The following is a 23,793-nucleotide window of genomic DNA, read 5'->3' as shown; positions in this document are numbered from 1 at the left end:
GGTAAAAGAATAAATATGGATGAATATTCATTTAGAAGCATTTATAGTTTTAATTTGATAAAAACTCAAATGGACCTTAAGCTTTGGAATAACGAAAATAGGGTTAAACGAACTCCGTTTTGGTCGATTCAAAAGCCAGAACGCTCGTCTCGAAGTTCTCTAGCTACCCTCCAAATTTCATAATTGTTGGACTCTATTTAGTACCCGAAACACTTGCGAAAAACTATACTTCTGAATAGGACGAAAATTCAGTTATGTAATTTGTGGGTCCATTGTTTTGAATTCAACCCAGCCCACATCCATTTTAATTCTACACCTTAAAGAACCAGCCCAGACTTATGGAACCAACCCAGCAGCCCACACATGTGGAACAAAACTTAGAGCCCAAGTGAAGCTCTCATTTACGCATGGCTTCTTCGTTCTTCCCCTTCATTGACTTTTAACCAAAATATCTCATCTCTCAAACTTGCTCCCCACGATTAACCTCCAGCCCTTGATTACCTCTTGAGCAATCTTAACCATCAATACCTAACTAAAGAGAACTCAGTTAGAGAAAAGTTAGAAACTAATCACTCGTCCGTTGGAGATAAGAGAATCTTATCAATTGCAGATTTTCTTCCACCTACGATCTAGCTCATAGGACACTTGCCATTACCCCAACCTTTGATCAAGAGCCACCCGGTGGAAATCCAGCCGTCCAAGCTCAGTGCAAACCCCCTTTCACGCACGTCATGCCCAGCTCACTCCCTCAGCTCATCAACAACGTGCTGCCTTCTTCACCGAACACCCAGCCGTTGATCAGTCCCAGTTGCAAGTGATCTCAACCCTTGAGGTAGTCTATAAATAGAGAGGTCCCTTTGTCCATTCACGCACAGCCTTCTTCTTCTCTAAACTCTTTCTGTCTCACCCATAAATTAGAAGCAGGAACTCTTCCTAAAAACCAGAAATAAGTTCACTCAAAACTCTTTGTTTCTCTCAATTACCCAACCCAAACTCCCCTCTATACCTCTCTCGGTTCTGTGCTAGTAAAATAAGAAAATGAAAAGCTCTCAAAGAACCCACTGTCCCTCTCGGCTCTCACACTCTCGGTCAGCATCCAACAAAGGAGAGGACAAATCCTACTTATTTTAGAAAGACTCAGTAAGTTCCTTATCGAAGAAAATTGTGTGTATATGGTAATATATAAAGATGTGTGTGCTGAATGGGGAACGTGTGTGTGTGTGAAATAATGTAAAACGTGTTGTGTGTGAAATACATATATTTGTGTGTGTTACAGGTGTGTGTGAGTTAAATGAGACATATACGTGTATATATAATATATATAACTTATTGATGAAAGATGTGTGTGTGGGCCTTATATATATATATATAATCTGAAGGTTATTTTATATTCATGTGCCAGATTTTATATATATATATGCACTAAGTTAAATATATGAATATATATGTGATTGGATAATTGTAATAAAATACGTCATTATAATGCCCGATTAAAAATGATGTTTTTACAAAAAGCGCTGTTACGCCGCCCAAATGTTTTAAAAGTAATATTAGGCACTATTAATGCTTATGCCGTTACTCTGCTCAATTTTATATAATTGGAATTATTTTGTAACTATGATAGTTAGAATAATTGAAACAATATATGCCTTAATATTATTTAATTAAAAGTTATGTTATTTTGGGTTGTGAAACTTTATTATAAAAATTTTGAGTTTTAACTATTATACCTATTTTTATAAAATGAGTATTACTAGATCTATGTGGATAAATAGATATTTAAAGGCCTTAATAAATGTCGTAATAATGTCTGCATAAAAGATTAATAATAAACTGTAATTTGACTAATTTTATATGCCGTAGTAATGTTAGAGCGAAAATAGGAGATTATGTTAAGGTTTAAAGGTTAGAAATGATAATAGAGTTAAAACGTATTTTTAGTGAATTATATTAATTCACACTATTATTTGTGTTAAATTATATTGCAGAGAATATTTATTTGTAAACGCTTTCCAAGTCAAAAGAATTACTGTGAGTATTCTTACTCACTGAGGATCATACGTGGTTGTTTTTTATAATATTGTGATTTCTGCTTTATTTAATTATATGCATAGGAATAGTATATTACATACTGTTAATAACTCTGATGCAGGGTTAATAACAAGTTGATTGTTGGGATGACCAATGGACAAACAGGCATACCGCCTATGCGAAAAAAATAAATAAACTGTAATTGAGAGTTTGGAGAGAGGGACCGAACCACCCCTATAGTACTAGTCAAGAGAGTAGCAATTCCGTCATCCTAATTAACATCTATCCTAGGGGTACGTGTAAAATAAGAGATAATATTGTACAGATCGAGTGCAATGCCTTACTGGATCTCAACTCCTTTGCATATTAATTGTGTCGTCGAAGGAGTTTGTCTGTGTACGTACTTGGTAGGAAGTATATATATTGTGTTCAACATGCATATATATATATATATATAATTAGATTACTCAAGCTTATCCAGAAGTAATCCAAAAATTTCAAACTTTTATTTCCTTCTCTTGAATGTCCAACCAATTAACCATCCCACAAATTAATGAATTATCATTCTTAATAACTATATACTAACTTATTATCAAGACAATATGCTTTATTTGGTAACAGTACTCTTTCTTCTTCTTTTATTATTTCAAAACAAAAAGGTTAATAAACAACCAAAAATAACTTCATTTTTTATGTCAGATTTTTTCAAACAAATTAAAACAAAAAGCACATTCTAGAAAGCAATAACGTACAAACAGAACTAATTCCGAATTCAAAAGCAATACCGTAATGATAATGGAATGGCCAGTGGTACGGTATTAGAAGATTTAAGACCTTTGATGACGAGAAATATGCCAAAGAAATTGCACGATACTCTTATTCAATAAACACTATAGGTGTCTTATAGAAGACCCCTTACAATCTATATATAGCGATAATTAGAGAAAATATCCCCGATTTCTACCTGTAGAAGAAAAAATACTACCTATTAAATAATATTACATTCCTTGGAGAAAACCTAATTAGAGATTACATGCTTTAAAAGCAAAAATACATAATTTTTGCCAAATAAGCATACTTTATTCTCGCCAAAATAAACTGCATGTCTTTATTCTTCTTAATTAATTGCGAAATTAATGAGCTTGTTGATAACAGATCGATAATGCCTCAAATTAAAGTCAAAGGGCAAGTGAAGGACTAAAAGAAGTAGGAATCAAATGCAATTTGTTTTTCCTTGCGACAACACCACCAAAGTTTTCAATCATGTCTAGATCCTCTGGTTTCATATTGCCGGGGAGTTTCCAATCAAATTGGTATAGTAGTTGAGCAAGAGGAAGTTCCACATTGGCTACGCCAAATAAAATTCCCGGGCACATCCTCCTTCCTGCCCCAAAAGGGATATATTCAAAGTTAGCCCCTTTATAATCAATTGAACTACTATCAAATCTCTCTGGTATAAAACTCTCTCCATCATGCCAAAATGCTGGATCTCTTCCAATGGCCCATGCATTTATCATGACTTGGGTTTTGATGGGAATCTCATATCCATCAATTTCGCATGCTTCTCTACATTCTCTTGGCATTAACAAAGCAGCAGGAGGGTGTAACCTTAGAGATTCTTTGATTACTGACTTCAAGTAACTTAGATTCTGAATGTCTTTTTCATCGATTTTTTTCTTTCCTTTGCAGGCTTGTCTTATCTCAGCTTGTGCCTTCTCGAGCACTCTAGGGTTTCTCATCATTTCTGACATAGCCCACGCTATTGTGGTTGACGAAGTGTCTGCTCCTCCAGTAAATATGTCCTAGAAAAAATTGAAAATTTTAGAACAATGGTTAATTAATTATTTTGGTAAATTTTTATAAGCTTAATCTTTTTAAACAACTAAAATTTAACATATTATGAAAGCAATAATTTTGGATTCGGACTTTAACTCATATTATATATACATTCCATTTAAGTTACATATATAATTAACGGTGTGAAACTTTTTTTTCTCAAATTCTGGACACCAAAAGAAAGAAAGAACAAAAGAAACTATAAAATAAAGATTCCATTCAAACCTCTCTTTAGGTTAATTATATGAATTCTAATCCTAAGGCTACGAGAAAATCCTAACAAGTATATAAAATAAATCCTAAACTTTCCAGGAAAATCCAAAAATATAGAAGTACAAAAGTTAATAGGGCGGAAAACCCAAAAAGTAAATAAGGTCCTAATTAATTAGAAAACATGAAATAATAATAATAATAATAATAATAATAAAATCCCTAGCCATCATATAAACCTTTCCTGCATCAGTTAATTAATGGAACGGGCCGGGAAACCACTTTTGGGACAGCGGTGATTTATCAAGCAACAGTTACAGATTCTTTTTAATTGAAAAAAGATATGATGATGACAACAGAAATGACTTAACCCAAGGATTATAGCATAAATACTAACCAAAATGACGCCCTTGATGTTGTTGGTTGTGATTGGGTACTCAAGTGTACCACTTTTCTGAAGGCCTAAAAGGACGTCAACAAGGTCTTCCTGCTCTGCTGATGCACTCTTCTTGTTCTCCTTGTGCTCATGAATGATGTCCTCCAGGATCTTGTCCATCTTCATATGAATCTTCTCTAGCTTAGCTTTCGTTCCGCTAAACATATGAACAACTTTCTGTGAAGGGAACAAATCAGCCAACTCAAACCCACTTGCCAAGGAGACTGTTTCCTTGGTCAATGATAGAAATGCATCTTGGTGTTTGTATTTGCTACCAAATGCCGCTCTACAAAACATAGTAGTGGTTAAAGTGGAAATGTGTTCACTAAAATTGATTGGAGATCCTGAAGATGAGTGGATGGATTCAATGAGATTATCAACTTCTTCTACTCGAAGAGAAGAGAAGGATTGGACTCTCTTGGCACTTAGGAGTTCCAACACACAGACTTTTCTCATTTGCCTCCAGTAATCACAATATGGAGAAAAGCTAATGTCTGAACCACCGTAGGTCATAATTTTAGGGGCTAGAAATAGTGGCCTCGACGCAAATGCAAGGTCATGCGTCTTCATGAACTTGCTGGCCATCTTGGGGGATGATACCACAAGTGTAGAAACTTGACCCATTTGAAGGTGCATGAGGGGTCCATGTTTGCTGGCTAGTTCTCTGAGAGCACGGTGTACTATTGATGATCCTACAAAGTTGTGCAAGTTTCCTATAAGAGGTAACTTCCATGGCCCCGGGGGCAATTTCTGACCTTTGGATCTTTTAAATAGCCTTAACAGCCAAACCAAAGAGAGGAAAAGAAGGAAAGCGGTGAGAGCCCAGGAATATTATATTGGAGCACCATCATCACAGAAAGGAGAGAATTAATTAAACAACAGATTGTTCCCCCAATTTCTTTCACTAACGAACGTTACAAATTTATAGTGGTAAAACATTGACTTTTGGTGCAAGCAAAAAACCAGACAAATTAATTAAAGGCTACGTACCAGTTCATCTGCCATTGAAATGAGTTTTAGGTATAATAAATTGATTTTGTCTTTCTTAGTATGGGCCGGGGCAGTTTTTCATGCCGTTCCTCTCTGCATAATATCGTGTTGTCTACGCTGGTAATATAATAGGTACTCGAAATGCTTGATTTCTTTTCATGTTCCTTCTATTATTTTTTTCACTTTTTAAAATCATTATTAAATTTATGTATCCTTCGCCATCCTTCTAATCCTTTAACTTTTTTCTCTGGACCAACTGCCCCGCCTAGCTATCATCTCACATTTCCACGCGCGAGGCGTGGGCAATTTGCACCTCAAAAAGATAATTAATGTGATCTGTTCTTCTCTGATATCTTATTATATTACCATGCAGACGAAGATATTGAATGGCCAGTGACTTCAACAGATCGACTCGCATTTGTAGTTAGTAGGCCGGAGACCCATTTGAAGTCCTTTATAGGACGCCCACGTGTGTTCGAGATAGATATATGGGTTAAATACTGTTGGGAAAAAATATTGACCTTCTCGGGCGTATGGCCCAACCCGAGAAGTAGGCCCACTTTGACCCACCCGGCCAGGCCCAAATATTAAAGGGGCTCGATCCACCCGGGCCCGTTAAGGCCTCTTGGGCCCAAGCTGTCACAACTGATCTGTATAGGCGACCCAAATGCTAGTTGATATCCACATCTGCACATATCTCAGCGATACCTGGAATCTAAGGGACACGACGCACGTCATGAAACTCGATGGTGCCTCCGAAGCAAGCGGAACCCGAGATATCCGTTCATCCGGGGCCACGTCTCCTCCAACCGCCTCGTGCACGAACTGAAAGGTTAATTGAACTGCTCCCCAACCTCTATAAATACAAGAACCCCTTCAAATGCTAAGGTACATGCTAATCAGACTTTTTTAGCATTATTCTGCGCATTTATTCTCAGAACCATACACTTACTTAAGCATCGGAGCGGGGTTGTCGGAACCCCCCGACGCAGCTTTATTTTGCAGGATTGTTTCGCAGGATCGTTGGCATAGCTTATCCCAGCCTATCCCTGATCAACACGTCACCAACCGGAAACTGTCTACAATTGGGTTAAAAACAATTCAACTCCTCCTTTGAAGTTGTTAGTTATTTTCAATTTGACTGATAAAGTGTAAAATCTTGCAATGTCTTCCTTCAAAGTTTCAAAAAACTTTCAATTCAAGCATTTTGTTTGGTTTGACTGTCAAACCAAACTGAATTTTGACTACGTATGTGTCATGTGATTTTTTTTAGGCAAATTTATCTATTTTACCCTGAATCCAAAACAACGTCGTTTTGCCCTTTAGGGGTGAATTAAAAATTTTAAAAACTTTGTTGGGGTTGGGCAGCCCCCGGCCCTTAGTATTTTCTTTCATTTTTTATAATTTTTTTTTTGAAAAAAAACAAATATTTTTGTTTTATTTATTTTTATTAGATTTTATAATTTTTATTTTTATTTTTATTTTTATTTTAATGGATACGTGTCAGCTTCCTATTGGGTGTTCCCAAAAGGGCAACACGATGTCATTTTGGAGTTGTCAAAATTCTGTTTGATTTGACGGTCAAATCAAACGGAATGCCTGCATTGAAAATTTTTGAAACTTTTTTAGGGGCATAATGCAAATTTTTAAACTGTAGTAGTCAAATTAAAAATGGCTGACAACTTCGGGGGGTTGAATTATATTGAACCCTAGATATATGATACGTTTATGGCTTTTATATAATTTTTGTACAATTTTAACTAACTTTTTTTAAAAAAATAAAAAATAAAAAATCAACCATTGGTATGGGGCACTTTTTCATGTATTTCCTCTCTACATAATGGCTTTGTTTGGCAAGTGCCTTGCCAGGCCAAAATAATGGGTTGTTATTTTTAGAGTTAGTAAAAAGTGGTAGATGTGATATAAAGTAAAAAAATTTGTATAGAAAAGTGAAGAGACTTTGTATTTTAGTGATTTTTTTATTTGAATAATAATAATAAAAATTATTGATGTGATATAAAATGTGAAAAAAGTAAAAATATTTTGATGTTGATTGTTATTGAAAAATATAAAAAAATGAGAAAAAGTATATAAATAATAAAAAAAATTTCACTATTCTAGCTAGCATTACAAGCCACTTCTCTACGCTGATAATTAATATAATAGGTACTCAAAATGATTGATTTCTTTTCATGTTCATTCTATTATTATTTTCACTTTTTAAAATCATTACTAAATTTATGTATATATCCTTCGCCATCCTTTTTACTTTTTTCTCTAGATCATCTTTCATTTCCACGCGCGTGGCAAGATGGTTGAATAAATTGATAGTGATCTGTTCTTCTCTGATATCTTATTATATTACCATATATGCAGACGAAGATATTGAACGGCCAGTACTGACTTCAGCAGATGGACTTAATTGCATTTGGAGTTAGTAGACCGGAGACCCATTTGAAGTCCTTTATAAGACCACATGTGTTCGAGATGGATCTATGATATATATGCGTACGATTTTTATATAATTTTTGTCTAATTTTTGTATAATTTTTAATTTTATATAAAATTAACTATTAGATACGAATGATCTACATATAGAAAAATAGATTTAATGATTATTTAAAAAAAATTATTATAGTTGTACAAAAGTTGTAAACGTATCATATCTACACCATGATCCATTTGACTAACTCTTACTAGGAACATGTACATAAAGAGAAGGCAGGTGGAAGTAATAAAAAAAAAAAAAAAAAAAAAAGCGTATATGCATGATGTCCTACATCGCCTGAGTATAAGAATAAGGATGTGCTTGTTGTATATTCGCACCATTTTGAACGTACATAAAACGTTTTAAAGCCATAATGGCCACGAGCCTATCAAAAATTTACAGTTAATTAAGCGTGTTAATGAGAGAGCAGTACGTACCAGGATGATTGACTTCATAAGAAGTTTGGTTCGGAAGAGTAAAAAACGAATAATATTATGTCGTTGGAGATGTGTCGTTATACAAATGATGCTAGGTGTAAGACAATTAGAATATGTAACCATAAAAATCAAGAGGTTTGATGGGATTGTAAGACAATTAAAAATGTTAGATATGTTTCGGAGCTTAAGAAAAATATGATATTCTTAAGTATCTTGGGTTCTTTCGGACTATAGTTATTTAATTAGTCAAAGATGGAGTTATAAAAATAGTTAAAGGTGCTTTAGTGGTTATGAAAGATGATAGAAATATGATATCCTCAAGGATGGACCGGGCCAGATGGGGTTATTCCCAACAGATGAAATGAAATGTTTTCGATCTCCACTAATTTTTGTTAAATTTTTGTGTGATTATTCCATGTGAATTTTTGTATTGGAATTTTCTGTGTGACTACTCTCTCTCTCTCAATATATATATATATATATATATATATATATATATATATATATAAAATAACATGTATAAATATGGTTGAAATTTTAATTAATTGGATTTATTTTTATTTTTATTATTTTTTTTTTTTTTGTATTTAATTCCAATGAGCTTTAAAATAATAATTTTTGAGAAATATTAAGACATACCTTTATTTTATTTTTTTTGGGAAATGCATGTTATCATCTATGTAATTCTAAATGAGAAATATATGACATGACCTTAATATGATTATTCATAATTTATTCCATGATATTGGGGAACTTTAATATGTAATTCTCAAGTTGTGGAAGTTTCCTATAAGAGGCCAACTTCCAGTCTTAGCTTCCATGCCCTTATTTTGTGCAAGTTTCCTATGATAGGCCAAGTTCCAGTCTTCCATGCCCTTATTTTGTGCAAGTTTCCTATAAGAGGCCAAATTCCAGTCCTCCATGCCCCTTATTTTGTGCAAGTTTCCTATAAGAGGCCAACTTCCAGTCTTCCATGCCCCTTAATTATTTTGTTTTAATTTCTTAGCTTGTTATATATATACGGGGCAGTTTTTCATGCCCTTTCTCTTAATTTGCATATATAATATCATATATATGGACTACGCTAGTGTGATGCAACCCTATTTTGTTCTTCATCATGGCTCTCAATTAACACTAGTTCATTTTAATTTATGTTGATGACATCTTGGTTACGGGAACACATTTTTATCTCATTCGGTCTCTACTCAATAAATACATATAGAAGAGTACAAAAGTTAAAGTTAATAGGAAAACCCAAAAAGAAAAAAGTTCTAATATAATTAGAAAAACCTGAAAAATAAAACAAACAAAAATACAAATCCTAGCCATCAAATAAATTTTCTAGAATCAATTAATGCATGGAACAGGACACCGCTTTTGGGACGACGGTGATTTATAAAGAATAGTTACAGATTCATTTTTTTTTTTTTTTTTTTTGATAAGTAATAGCTACAGATTCTTTTTAGGGAAAGTTTCATATGTCATCAATTTTGCAAAAAATATACAAACTTTAAAAAGAGTTAATTTAGGGTAGCCATCTTTCAATTTTTTTCAATTTCAACCGTCCATTAGAATTTTTGGTTAAATCCTATAAAAATTCCTAAAATACTCTTGTATTTATTTTTATAAAAAAATAATAATAATAATTTTTTTCAAAGATTCAGACAGGTATTTTTGCAAATTCCGTTAAATTTTGATCAACACCTAAATCGTAGCAATTTTTTTCTTTAAAAAAAAAAGAGGGGTATTTTGAGATTTTTGATAGGAATTAGCGAAAAATTTTAACAGACGGTTGAAATTGAAAAAAGTTGAAAAATGAATACCCTAAATTGTCACATTTTAGAATTTGGATACATTTTTACAAAAATAATGAAATATCAGGAATTATAACTAATTGTCCTTCTTTTTAACGGAAGAAAAATATGATGATGACAAAAACAATTAAAGTGACTTAACCCAAGGATTATAGCAGAAATACTAACCAAAATGACGCCCTTGATGTTGTTTGTTGTGATTGGGAACTCAAGTGTACCACTTTTCTGAAGGCCTAAAAGGACGTCAACAAGATCTTCCTGCTCTGTTGATGCACTCTTCTGGTTCTCCTTGTGCTCATGGATGATGTTCTCCAAGATCTTGTCAATCTTCCCATGAATCTTCCCTAGCTTAGCTTTCGTCCCACTAATCAAATGAACAATTTTCTGTGAAGGGAACAAATCAGCCAACTCAAACCCACTTGCCAAGGAAGTAGTTTCGTCAATGACAGAAATGCATCTTGATCTTTGTATTTGCTACCAAATGCTGCTCTACATAAAATAGTAGTCGTCGAAGTGAAAATATGTTGACTTAAATCGATTGGAGACCCTGAAGATGAGTGGATGGACTCAATGAGATTATGAACTTCTTCTTCTCGAAGAGAAGAGAAGGATTGGACCCTCTTGGCACTTAAGAGTTCCAGCACGCAGACTTTTTTCATTTGCCTCCAGTAATCACAATATGGAGAAAAGCCAATGTCTGAGCCACCGTAGGTCATAATTTTAGGGGCGAGAAATAGTGGCCTCGATGCAAAGGCAAGGTCATGCGTTTTCATGAACTTGCTGGCCATCTTGGGGGATGATACCACAAGTGCAGAAACTTTACCCAGTTGAAGGTGCATGAGAGGTCCATGTTTCCTGGCTAGTTCTCTGAGAGCACGGTGTGGTAGAGATGATCCTACAAAGTTGTGCAAGTTTCCTATAAGAGGTAACTTCCACGGCCCCGGGGGCAATTTCTGACCTTTGGATCTTTTAAATAGCCTTAACAGCCAAACCAAAGAGAGGAAAAGAAGGAAAGTGGTGAGAGCCCTGGAATATTGGAGCACCATCATCACAGAAAGGAGAGAATTAATTAAACAAGTGATTGTTCCACCAATTTCTTTCACTGACGAACGTTACAAATTTATAGTGGTAAAACATTTACTATTGGTGCAAGCAAAAAGCCAAACAAAGCCTACCACTACAAAAAAACCTTACAGTTGGACGCGTGTCTATAGTACTTGTTACTGTAGACACGCGCCCAATTAGCCACGTGTATACGGTACGCGTGGCTAGGGGTATTCGGGTCATGCTTGGACACGTGTAACTAATTACACGCGGCCAATTGGACGCGTGTATAAATTACACGCGTCCACCCGGACACGTGCATTATTACACGCGGCCATATTTTGCCACGTGTAATAAGTATACGTGGCCAAATGTGATTTTTTTTTTTTGGCCAAATTTATATTAAAAATGAAAAATATTGTATTTAAGATCTTAAAAAAAAATTACTTTCTTAACTATATATAGTTAAGATTATGATATATATATATCATAATCTTATAATTATATTTGTACCATATATGTAAATACTATACTTAGGATCGATTTACATATTGTACTATATGCATTTACATAAATGTATGTACTGTAAATAGTATACTTATTTATACATTGTACTAAATGCATAATTAAACCAAATTCGGTACTATATTTATATATATATAACACCAAATTAAGATTTGGTTTTTTACACCATTTACATTAAAAAAAAAAAAATAGTTCGAACAAAGTTAAAAATCCTATATATATATATATATATAAACAGTTTATAAACTATATACATTTATATACTTAAGGTTAGGGTTTATAGATATATATAGTAGATATATACAATTAAGGTTAAGGTTTATAAATATATATAAAAGATACACTTAGGGTTAGGGTTTATGTCTATATATAGTAGGTATATACACTTAAGGTTAAGGTTTATAGATATATATAAAAAGATACACTTAGGGTTAGGGTTTATGTCTATATATAGTAGGTATATACACTTAAGGTTAAGGTTTATAGATATATATATATAAAAGATATTTCATCTGCCATTGAAATGAGTTTTAGGTGACGGGTCAGAGATACATAAATTGATTTTGTCTTTCTTTGGGATGGGCCGGGGTAGTTTTTCATGCATGCCTTTCCTCTTTGCACCATATCGTGTTGTCTACGCTGGTAATATAATAGGTACTCGAAATGATTTATTTCTTTTCATGTTCATTCTATTTTTTTTTTCACTTTTTAAAATCATTATTAAATTTACGTATCCTTTGCCATCCTAATACCACTACAAAAAAAATTGTTTTTCGCCACTTGCAGTTCACCACGTGTACGGTCACTGTACACGTGGCGAACTGTTGGCCGCGTGCAAGTGGCCACGTAAATACACGCAGTGGATCCGGTTGACACTAACTGCACAATTGGCCGCGTGTATTTTAATACGCGCGGCCAATTAGCAGCGTGTATTAAAATACGCGCGGCCAATTGGCCGCGTGTATTAAAATACACGTGGCCAACAGTTGGCCGCGCGTATTTTAATACACGCCGCCAACAGTTGGCCGCGTGTATTATTATACACGTGGCAATATGTTTTTTTTTTTTAAAAAAATAATAATTTTTTATTTAATTTAAATCTGTATTTAATTATTTTTTAAATAATTGATTGTATTTTTAATTTAATTCTTTACTTTTAGAGGAAAAAAAATATAATAACTGAAAAAAAAAAAAAATTGAAGAGGAAAACACGTACGAGCAAGTTCAGTAGGGAGAGAGAGAGATACAGAGAGAGAGAGAGAGAGAGAGAGAGAGAGAGAGAGAGAGAGAGAGAGAGAGAGAGATACAGAGAGAGACAGAGAGAGAGAGATACAGAGAGATAGACACAGAGAGAGAGAGAGATACAGAGAGAGAGAGAACACACTGTGAGAGAGAGAGAGTGAGAGACAGAGAGACAGAGAGACAGAGAGAGAGAGCGAGAGACAGAGAGAGAGAGAGAGAGATACAGAGAGAGAGAGCGATACAGAGAGAGAGAGAACACACTGTGAGAGAGAGAGAGAGAGAGAGAGAGAGCGAGAGACAGAGAGAGAGAGAGAGAGCGATACAGAGGAGAGAGAGAGAGCGGTACAGAGAGAGAGAGAGAGCGGTACAGAGAGAACACACCGTGAGAGAGAGAGAGAGAGAGAGATAGAGAGAGAGAGAGCGATACAGAGGAGACAGAGAGAGCGAGAGACAGAGAGATACAGAGGAGAGAGAGAGAGAGCGATACAGAGAGAGAGAACATCAGAACATGCATGTATTTAACGAATTTTTTTTTTTTTCATTTGAAATTACTGTGCAGTGGCGCGCGGGACAATTCCCGCGCGCCACTGCTATCTTCACAAATTCTGGCCGCGTGGCTTTAGGCCACGCGGCCAATTATCTTATACGTATATATACATAATAAAATTTACTTTTATTAATATATATTTAATAAAAACAATTAGCCACATGTATTTAATACACGTGGCCATATACAAAACTTAATAAAATTTGTTTTTATTAATATATATTTGATAAAAACAATTGGCCACGTGTATTAAATACACGCTGCCAACTGGACGCGTGTAAAAAATACACGCGGCCAATTGGCCGCGTGTATAAATTACACGTGTCTAGTTGGCCGCGTGTAATTAATTACACGCGGCCAACTGTGATGCTCATACTTCTAGCCACGTGTACTGTATACACGTGGCTAATTGGACGCGTGTCTATAGTAACAGGTACTGTAGACACGCGGCCAATTGTAGAGTTTTTTTGTAGTGTACTGTTACTTTTTTCTCTGGGCCAACTGCTACGCCAAGCTATCATCTCACATTTCCATGCGCGTGGCAAGATGGTTGAATAAATTGATGTCGAATTGTCGATAGTGTGATCTGTTCTTCTCTGATATCTTATCATAATACCATGCAGACGAAGATATTGAACGGCCAGTACTGACTTCAGCAGATCGACTTAATTGCACTTGGAGTTAGTAGGCCGGAGACTGTTATGTACCTATAATAAGGAGAAGGGTATTATAGAAATTATATTAATGCTCTCTTTAATAGAATAATTAGGTTAGGTTTTTAAATAAGGTAAGAGTCGTAGATTATTATTATCGTTAGGTAAATAAGGAGTGTTGCTCTTAAAGCAATATCTCCAATAGGAAAATAAGGGATTTGTCTCCCTTTAGAATTAATATTTATTATTTAGGGTTTTGTAATATTTATTTAATTATCATTCCGTAATTCTAGCCTTGTAACCCTATTAATAGGGGTATTGAAGAATGCATAAACAAGCAGAAAATTATAATTCAACTCTTGTAGTTGTTTAGGAGTTTTTTAGGGTTTCTCGAATAATCCTAACTTTAGGAGGCTCAGGGTACCTCGAATACCCTACTATCCCACGCACTTTCACATCCAAATCACCATCTTCCATCCCTCGTTACGGAGGACCGTAACAGAGACCCATTTGAAGTCCTTTATAAGGCCACATGTGTTCGAGATAGATATATATACGATAAGTTTACGACTTTTATGTAATTTTTGTATAATTTTAAGATTTTTTTTATTATTATTATTAGATATGAAAGATCTGCATGTAGGAAAACAGATTTAGTGATTAGTTTAAAATAATTTGTTACAGTTATATAAAAGTTGTAAACGTATCATATCTACACTATGGTCCATTTGATTAACTCCTACTAGGTTCACGTAAAGAGAGGGTGGGTGGAAGTAATAAAAAGAAAAGAAAAAAGCGTACATGACGTCCTACATCGCCCTGAGTATGAGAATAAGGATGTGCTTATTGTATATTCATACAATTTTTAACAAAACGCGTTTTAAAGCCGTAATAGACACAAGCTTATCAAAAATTTGTAGTTAAGCGTGTTGTTACAAAAGTAGTACTAAGAAGATTGACTTCATAAGAAGTCAAGTAAATAATATTATGTCGTTGGAGATGTATTGTTACAAATGATGCTAGTTGTAAGACAATTAAAATATGTAACCATAAAATCAGGATGTTTGATAGGGTTGTGAGACAATTTAAAATGTTAAATATGTTTAGGAGCTTAACAAGAATATGATATTCTCAAGTATATTGGATTCTTTTGGACTATAGTTATTTAATTTAGTCAAAGATAGAGTTATAAAAATAGCTAAAGGTGCTTTAGTAGTAAAGAAAGAAGATAGAAATATGATATCCTCAAGGATGGTTGAATAAATTGATATCGGGTGTGATCTGTTCTTCTCTGATATCTAATTATATTACCATGCAGACGAAGATATTGAACGGCCGGTACTGACTTCAGCAGATCGACTTAATTGCGCGCATTTGGACTTAGTAGGCCGGAGACCCATTTGAAGTCCTTTATAAGACCACATGTGTTCGAGATAGATATATATACGATAAGTTTACGACTTTTATGTCATTTTTGTACAATTTTAATAATTTTTTTTTTTTAAAAATAAAAAATTAACTATTAGATATGAAAGATCTACATGTAAAAAAACAAATTCAGTAGTTAGTTTGAAATAAATTGTTACAGTTATACAAAAGTTGTAAACGTATTATATCTACACTTGGTCCATTTGATTAACTCCTACTAGGTACACGTAAAGAGAGGGCGGGTGGAAGTAATAAAAAGATATGTAACCATAAAATCATGATGTTTGATGGGGTTGTGAGACAATTAAAAATGTTAAATATGTTTCGGAGCTCTTAAGAAAAATATGATATTCTCAAGTATATTGGATTCTTTTGGACTATAGTTATTTAGTCAAAGATAGAGTTATAAAAATAGCTAAAGGTGCTTTAATGGTAAAGAAAGATGATATCCTCAAGGATGGTTGAATAAATTGATGTCGATAGTGTGATCTGTTCTTCTCTGATATCTTATTATATTAACATGCGGACGAAGATATTGAACGGCCAGTACTGACTTCAGCAGATCGACTTAATTAATTGCATTTGGAGTTAGTAGGATGGAGACCCATTTGAAGTCCTTTATAAGACAACGTGTTGGAGAGAGATATATGATAAGCTTGCGACTTTTATGTAATTTTTGTATAATTTTAACATTTTTTTTTTTAAAAAAAAAAAATTAACCATTAGCTACATATGAAGAATTTACATGTAAGAAAACAAATTCAGTGGTTAGCTTGAAGTAAATTGTTATAGTTGTATAAAAATTGTAAACGTATCATATCTACACAGTGGTCCATTTGACTAACTCCTACTAGGTACACATAAAGAGAGGGCGGGTGGAAGTAATAAAAAAAAAAAAAGAAAAAAAGAAAAAAAAGAAGAAGACGTACATGACGTCTTACATCGCCTGAGTATAAGAATAAGGATGTGCTTATTGTATATTCACACCATCTTTAATACAACGCATTTTAAAGCTGTAATGGACACGAGCCTATCAAAAATCCGCAATTAAACTTGTTGATGCAAGAATAATACCAAGATAGCTGATGTAGTAGTCAATCTAGTGATCCTCTCAAGTTGTGCAAGTTTCCTATAAGCTTAAGAGGCCAACTTCCAGTCTTCCAATCTTCCATACCCCTTAATTATGAGACCAACTTTCAGTCTTCCATGCCCCTTATTTTGTTTTTTCTTAGTATTTATGGGGTATGAAAACGATGTAGTAGTGATCCTATCAAGTTGTACAAGTTTCTTATAGGAGGCCAACTTCCAGTCTTCCATGCCCCTTATTTTGTTCAATCCAACTTTCAGTCTTCCTGACTCTTCTGTGCCCCTTAATTATGAGGTCAACTTTCAGTCTTCCATGCCCCTTATTTTGTTTTTTCTTGGTATTTATGGGCATGAAAACGATGTAGTAGTGATCCTATCAAGTTGTGCAAATTTCTTATAGGAGGCCAACTTCCAGTCTTCCATGCCCCTTAATTACACTACAAAAATGGTATGAAATAGCCACGTGCAGTTTGACACATGTACAGTGTCGTACACGTGTCAAACATTTAGACACGTGTACTTTGACACGCGTATTACGCGTGTCAAATGTGCATGTTACAAACTGCACATTTTGACACGTGTATCGGAATACACGTGTCAAATTTGACACGCGTATTCCAATACGCGTGTCAAAATGTTTTGACACGTGTATTGGAATACACGTGTCAAATTTGACACGCGTATTCCAATACGCGTGTCAAAATGTTTTGACACGTGTATTGGAATACACGTGTCAAATTAGACACGCGTATTCCAAATACGCGTGTCAAAACATTTTGACACGTGTATCGGAATACGCATGTCAAATTTGACACGTGTATTCCGATACACGTGTCAAAATGTTTTTAATTAAAAAAAAAACTAAATTCAGTTTTTTATTTAATTAAAATTTTTATTTAATTATTTAATTGTATTTTTAATTAAAATAAAAATACAATTAAAAAATTAAATAAAAATTTTAATTAAATAAAAAACTGAATTTAGTTTTTTTTTAAAAAAAAATAAATTTTTTATTGTTTTATAAAATTTATTTGGGTTAATTAAATTTTTTTTTGAATTTTTCAAATTTTGTAATTTTCGACCACAAATAACGCAGCATTTATTTTACCCAAAACCAACACGAAATCATACTACACAAACAAATAATTAATAACATATTCGTTAACAAGCAAATATTTACGAACAAAAAATAATTACACAAAATATCTACAAATCTGAAAGGCGTTTCTGCGAATCACGAGGTACCGTCCCAGGCGTGTTCTCGCCCACCGGCGATTGCTGCGCAATGAATGGTGTAGCGGGCGAAGGTGTAGCGACAGTGGAGTGCTGGCTCAGCTGTCGTCCAACAGGCGACAACGTACCAACCGTTGTCGAATTACCTGCAAATAATATAGACAATTAAAGTATATAATATTACTTGCAAAATTAAAGGGGTAATGAAAACAAATTGAAATTAATTTTGTCCTATACACAATATAAACCATACCTGCAGATGCACTACCAACGGACGACGTACTACCTACGTGTGCAGGAGAAGACTGATTACCAACACATGGTGCTGGTACTGCCATGGAGGACATGAAGACCTCCATCTCTCGCAAGCGCTGCTCTATGCCGTCGAACTGTTGCACGCGCTGCTCCAAACGGTCATTCCTCGCTCGCTCAGCATGTAGCTCCGCTTGCATCTCTTCCATCTTCCGAGACTGTTCGGCCCAATCCCGAGACGTCCCCTGAGATGGTCCCCCCTGTGACCGAGGCCTATATGAAAAACATGTCCCTCGAACAGGTGTGACGTTCGGGCCAACCTGCCGAACCCTCCCTGCATACTCAGGCCTCCCAATCGCCTGTTCGTAAGCGTCGTTCGGTGCCCAACGCACCGTGTCTGCGGAGACGCTTTGCGTGGCGGCTGGATCACTGGCTAAACTCTGCGTCATCCTCTCCTGTACGTCGTCAACATGAAAAAGTCATATATTGAATAATGACATATCACACATAATTTAAAAATATTAGTAAACTAAATCAGTAGCATACGCATAAGACCCGTGTACGGTCGTTCAGGAAAGTGCCGTCCTTCTTTGTGTGGGTCTTCACGAACGACGCGGCGCGAGTGGGGGGCGTGCCAGATGTACATGCCTGTCGTCATGCAGTTGACATATATAACAAACAGATAGCGATAAAAATAGTTTAAAGAAAAAGAAAAAGAAAAACAATTACCAACAAATATTAAAAACATAAACATATATATTTAATTACCTCCTCGTGATTAAATCTGGCATAACTTTTAGATCCCGCACAATGGGGTAGGTCATTCCGCTCCCGCAACCTCTTCATCCGTTCAGAGGTTGCCTACGCATTGAACATGAAAGTAAACATGTAACAATTGACACACTTAAATTAAAACTAAAATTAAATGAACTGTTATTAAAAAATAGTTGACAATTTTTTGGCCTACATACGATTTTATGCTCTCTGCACCAATCTCTCAGCAGGAATTCTACATCTTCTGCATCATACTGCTCAAAAAATTTCTCCGGCATTCTCGCACGGATACTCTCGGGCGTGTCACCGTCTCCAATTCCTAGTTGGGTTTTGAACCTCGACTTCCACGAGCGGTGCTTACGTCCAATATCATTCCACGCCTCCTGTTGTGCCCTGCGCATGTCAACTGATACAGGTAGATAGAACTCCTCCTGCACATTTCAATCAAAGCATTATAGGTTTAAAAACTTCAACCTAAACATTAAGCTCAAGTTTAATTCAAATAAATAATTAAATTATATTCATAAACATACCATCAGTGCGTTCCACATTGCCTGCTTAATCTGCCTATTTACCCTCGCCCATTCGTCCCGCATGTGTATGTAGGACCCACTCCTGATCATCTTGCCCACTTCCCGCCGAAAACGATTGCAGGCTCGTCCTACAGGTTGTATAGCAGCATTGTACTGCAATACAACCTTCTTCCCCCTCGGGAGCACCCAGTTTCTCGCTGGGTCGTCAATCACCTCATAATAAATGGTCCCGTCTGGGTTGTACCCTAATGAAAAAATATATTCAACATTAATTTAATTGGTTAACATTAAATAACACACACACACATATATAAACAAAATGTAATCAAATAGTTATTTTTTTCCAAACCAAAAAAAATATTTTGGTAACATAATATGAGTTTTAAGGATGTCTACATATGTACTTACCCATCAACCGAATCTGCCCAGTCCCTATGTGCTGCGTCGCTGGGTCGCCTGCAACCTCCTCGCCAACCTCTCCGGCTGGTGGAGGATGCTGATCATCATCTGAATCCATACCCTGGGGGCTACCGGGGGCCAACTGATCGGTACCCAACATCGCAACGTCCTCCTCATGGGTAGTCTGGCTCCCCCCCACATCTGGCATCTGACTCTCACCGGAAAGCGGCATCTGACTCTCACCGGAAAGCGGCATCTGGCTCTCACCAGGTAACGGCATCTGCCTCTCTACTTGCCCCGGGCCCTGACTCGCCCCCGATGCTGGCATCTGTCTCGGCCCCAAAATCTGGCCCTGCATCGCCGCCTGTGCCGGTATCTGTCCCAACCCCACAGCCGGCATCTGCATCTCCCCGGTCTGTGACAGTGGAAATCTACAATCCTGCGTCTCACTATCAGGGTTACACGTCATAGGTCGACTATACGTATACGGAAAGTACGGCGCATAACCCTGTGACCCCACCCCCTCTTGCACCCACCATCGATAGGCGTTACCCGGTTGGGTGAACCCTAACTGAGATAATGTCGGCGGCTCCGACAATGGAGAGCTGCCAACTCCAGCTGTGCTGGTCTGCCCGTGATCTGACGTGGGCACGGCCACCATACCCGGCAACAATGGTCTATAAGCCCCGTCTGGGTGGGGTGGCCACGCCGCAGTATATACTGGCGTCGAATCAGTGGGCGTGGTCATGGGGGGCACGGGTGGGCGAGGTGCCCGATATGCATAAGGATGGCGTCCCTGGTCCATCAATACCTGCGAATAAATGTAGACAAATTAATTAGAATATTTTTTGTAATATATTTTTAATGAATATGCAAATTATACAACGAAATTTGCATATAATAATAGAAACCCTTATTCAGTTCAAGCGAATTGTACAAACAATTTATATATCAGTCAAGTGTGTTGAGTTCAAGCTAATTATACTCACAAGAAATACATCAATCATTGTATCACGGGAGCTTCAATCGGATCAATATCGGGCCTGTCGTACTCGAATTCATCATTCGTATCAGGTAGGTCATCAGTGGCTAGTACGAGCGGTACGCACTCATGGTAGGTTGTACCATCCTCATTACTCCCATCCCCCTGGCCAACGTCGTACACGTTGCGCGGTTTGGTCCTAACCGCACAAACCCAATTTGGGTTCCTTCCATCTTCGACGTAGAATACTTGATCCACCTGAGATGTAAGCACGTACGGCTCGTCCTGAATCAGTTCTCCCCTGTGGACGAGGTGATTGAAGTTGACAAACACTAGGCCATACTCGTCTATTGTGAATCCTCTTTCCATCGTGGGGTCTGCCCAATTGCACTTAAATAGGACGTACGTAGTCCTGTCATAGTACTCGACCTCAACTATATCGGTTAACTGCCCGTAGTACGTTTCGCCTTCAACGGTAGGAACACATACGCCGCTGTTCTGAGTCCTCCTTCCCACATCATGGGCAAGCGTGCGAAACAATTTCCCATTTACCACGTACCTGTTGTACTTGACCGCTGTCTCCTTCAGCCCTCTACAACGCATAACCAAGTTGTGGCCCAATTCCTCCCTACGTTGATCGTCAAGGCCATCGACCTATGTTATAATTACAAATATTAAACACGTGTATTGGGTAATTATATTGAACCCGCATAACTTTATCCAACTTAAAAATTACAACTATTTCCTTACATATGCAGGGTACCATTCGCAGAACTGCTCATGATGTTCTGCTTCAATAAGAGCCTCCGTAATGCGACCTCTAGTGCATGATCGCCTAAGCGCGTCTTTGTGCATCCTACATTCAGCGTATACAATTATGTAGTAAAATCAATTAGATGCGTTATTCGAATTCTGTTAAATATATAAACACTACTTACGTCCGCAAATTGTGAAACTCTTCAGAGTTGAACACAATATAACGATGAATCTGGTGCATTATCAACCGGTTCAGGGTAACACGCGTGCCCGCCCCCTTGGATCCATCAGGATTCCTCTGAGGTCTGTTGTGGAATGTTGGTGCGTTATTCAGATACCTTGAACAGAACGTTACCAGCTCGGTCGCTATGTACCCCTCCGCAATGCACCCCTCAGGAGCCGCTTTATTGCGCACAGTAGACTTGAAATGCCCCAGACTCCTGGTGTACACACATACACGACAATTTAATTGTCGTCAATTATGGTTACATTTAAATCAAATTATATATTTACATATTACGCTGAATTTTACCTCTCCGCCGGGTACATCCATCTATACTGCACGGGTCCGCCGAGTCTACACTCGCGCACAAGATGCACGACCAAGTGGACCATGCTCGTAAAAAACCCTGGAGGGAATATCTGTTCTAGTTTGCACAAAGTGATACAGACGTCACCCTGCAGTCGGTCCATATCTTCTTGTGATAGCTTTGTTGAGCATATGCCTCTAAAAAATGCCGAAATCTCCACAAGAGGTCTAACAACTTTATCAGGCAATGACTTACGCAGTGCAATTGGAAGAAGCTGTTGCATCAGTATGTGGCTATCGTGGCTCTTCAACCCGGAAATTGTACGGTCCTTCAGCCGAACACATCGTGAAATGTTCGAGGCGTATCCGTCCGGGACCCTTACATTTCGAAGAACCTTCAGAAAACTTTCTTTGTCCTCTCTAGTCATGGTGTGACAGGCAGCGGGAATATACGTTTTACCATTGGCGGCCGTGAACGGATGCAACTTAGGTCTCAACCCCATTTCCTGCAAGTCCAGCCGAGCTGCCAAGTTGTCCTTCGTTTTCCCTTTTATATCCAAAATAGTGCCAAGTATATTGTCCATGACATTTTTCTCTATGTGCATAACATCAAGATTGTGCCGAAGCAAATTGTCTTCCCAATACGGCAATCTGAAAAATATACTTTTCTTCTTCCATATAACATCGGAACTCCCTGCACCCTTCTTCCGCTTCTTCCGTTTCTTCTTCTTACCCGCGGTCTCATCCCCAAACGCAACTCCGTCCAACTGTTGGAGAACCTCGTATCCGCATGGCACAATCGGGGCGCTGTCAAATTCTTCAGTACCGTCAAATGTCCTCCTGTTAAGCCGCCACAGATGTTCAGGCGGCAGATATCTCCTGTGCCCCATATAGCAAAATTTGCATCCGTTCTTTAAGCGTATAGAACGCGTCGATTGCATACAGCAAGGACATGCCTTCGCACCCCTGTTAGGCCAACCAGATAAATCTGCATACGCTGGAAAGTCGTTTATCGTCCACATCAACTGAGATCGCATAATAAAATTTTCCTTCTTTGAAGCATCAAATGTTCGTACCCCTACATTCCACAGTTCCAGCAACTCATCAATCAATGGCTGAAGGTAAACATCAATATCCATACCTGGTGAGCTCGGTCCAGGGATAACCATGGAAAGGATGAAGGACGACTGTTTCATGCACATCCAAGGTGGCAAATTGTACGGCACAAGCATTACGGGCCATGTGCTGTGGGATGTGCTCATGTTCCCAAATGGATTAAATCCATCTGCTGTCAAACCAAGCCGGACGTTCCTACTCTCTGCCATAAAATCTGGGTGTAAAATGTCAAACGATCTCCATGCCTCACCGTCGGCCGGGTGCCTCAATACGCCATCCCTAGTGCGGCCTTCTGCATGCCATCTCATATGGGGCGCAGTATGCTTAGACATGAATAACCTCTGCAACCGTGGGATGAGTGGAAACCACCTCAAGATCTTCACCGGGCGTTTTTTTCTCGCTGATATGATCTCACCATCATCATCTATATGTGTATCAGCCCTCCACTTAGA

General features: G+C 37.0%; 2 protein-coding genes and 1 pseudogene across 2 annotated transcripts; all 3 read right to left on the bottom strand.

Annotated features, from left to right (window-relative positions):
- Positions 1 to 3,125: 3,125 nt before the first annotated feature.
- On the bottom strand, positions 3,126 to 5,361 carry LOC133868660 (cytochrome P450 71D8-like; annotated as a pseudogene).
- Positions 5,362 to 8,076: 2,715 nt separating this feature from the next.
- On the bottom strand, positions 8,077 to 11,321 carry LOC133868170 (cytochrome P450 71D8-like). The gene is made up of 3 exons (XM_062304993.1): positions 10,666 to 11,321; positions 10,411 to 10,606; positions 8,077 to 8,091 (listed from the first exon to the last, which is right to left on the bottom strand). The coding sequence occupies exons 1-3, from the start codon at positions 11,289 to 11,291 to the stop codon at positions 8,077 to 8,079; spliced, it is 837 nt and encodes a 278-aa protein (XP_062160977.1). The 5' UTR covers positions 11,292 to 11,321.
- A 2,931-nt stretch (positions 11,322 to 14,252) lies between these two features.
- Positions 14,253 to 23,279, bottom strand: LOC133868168 (uncharacterized). The gene is made up of 5 exons (XM_062304990.1): positions 22,229 to 23,279; positions 21,879 to 22,136; positions 21,691 to 21,796; positions 21,002 to 21,594; positions 14,253 to 14,307 (listed from the first exon to the last, which is right to left on the bottom strand). The coding sequence occupies exons 1-5, from the start codon at positions 23,260 to 23,262 to the stop codon at positions 14,253 to 14,255; spliced, it is 2,046 nt and encodes a 681-aa protein (XP_062160974.1). The 5' UTR covers positions 23,263 to 23,279.
- Positions 23,280 to 23,793: the final 514 nt, after the last annotated feature.

Source organism: Alnus glutinosa, chromosome 5 (assembly GCF_958979055.1).
Source record: "Alnus glutinosa chromosome 5, dhAlnGlut1.1, whole genome shotgun sequence".
Lineage (NCBI taxonomy): Eukaryota > Viridiplantae > Streptophyta > Magnoliopsida > Fagales > Betulaceae > Alnus > Alnus glutinosa.
This window is presented reverse-complemented; position numbering and strand designations above follow the sequence as displayed.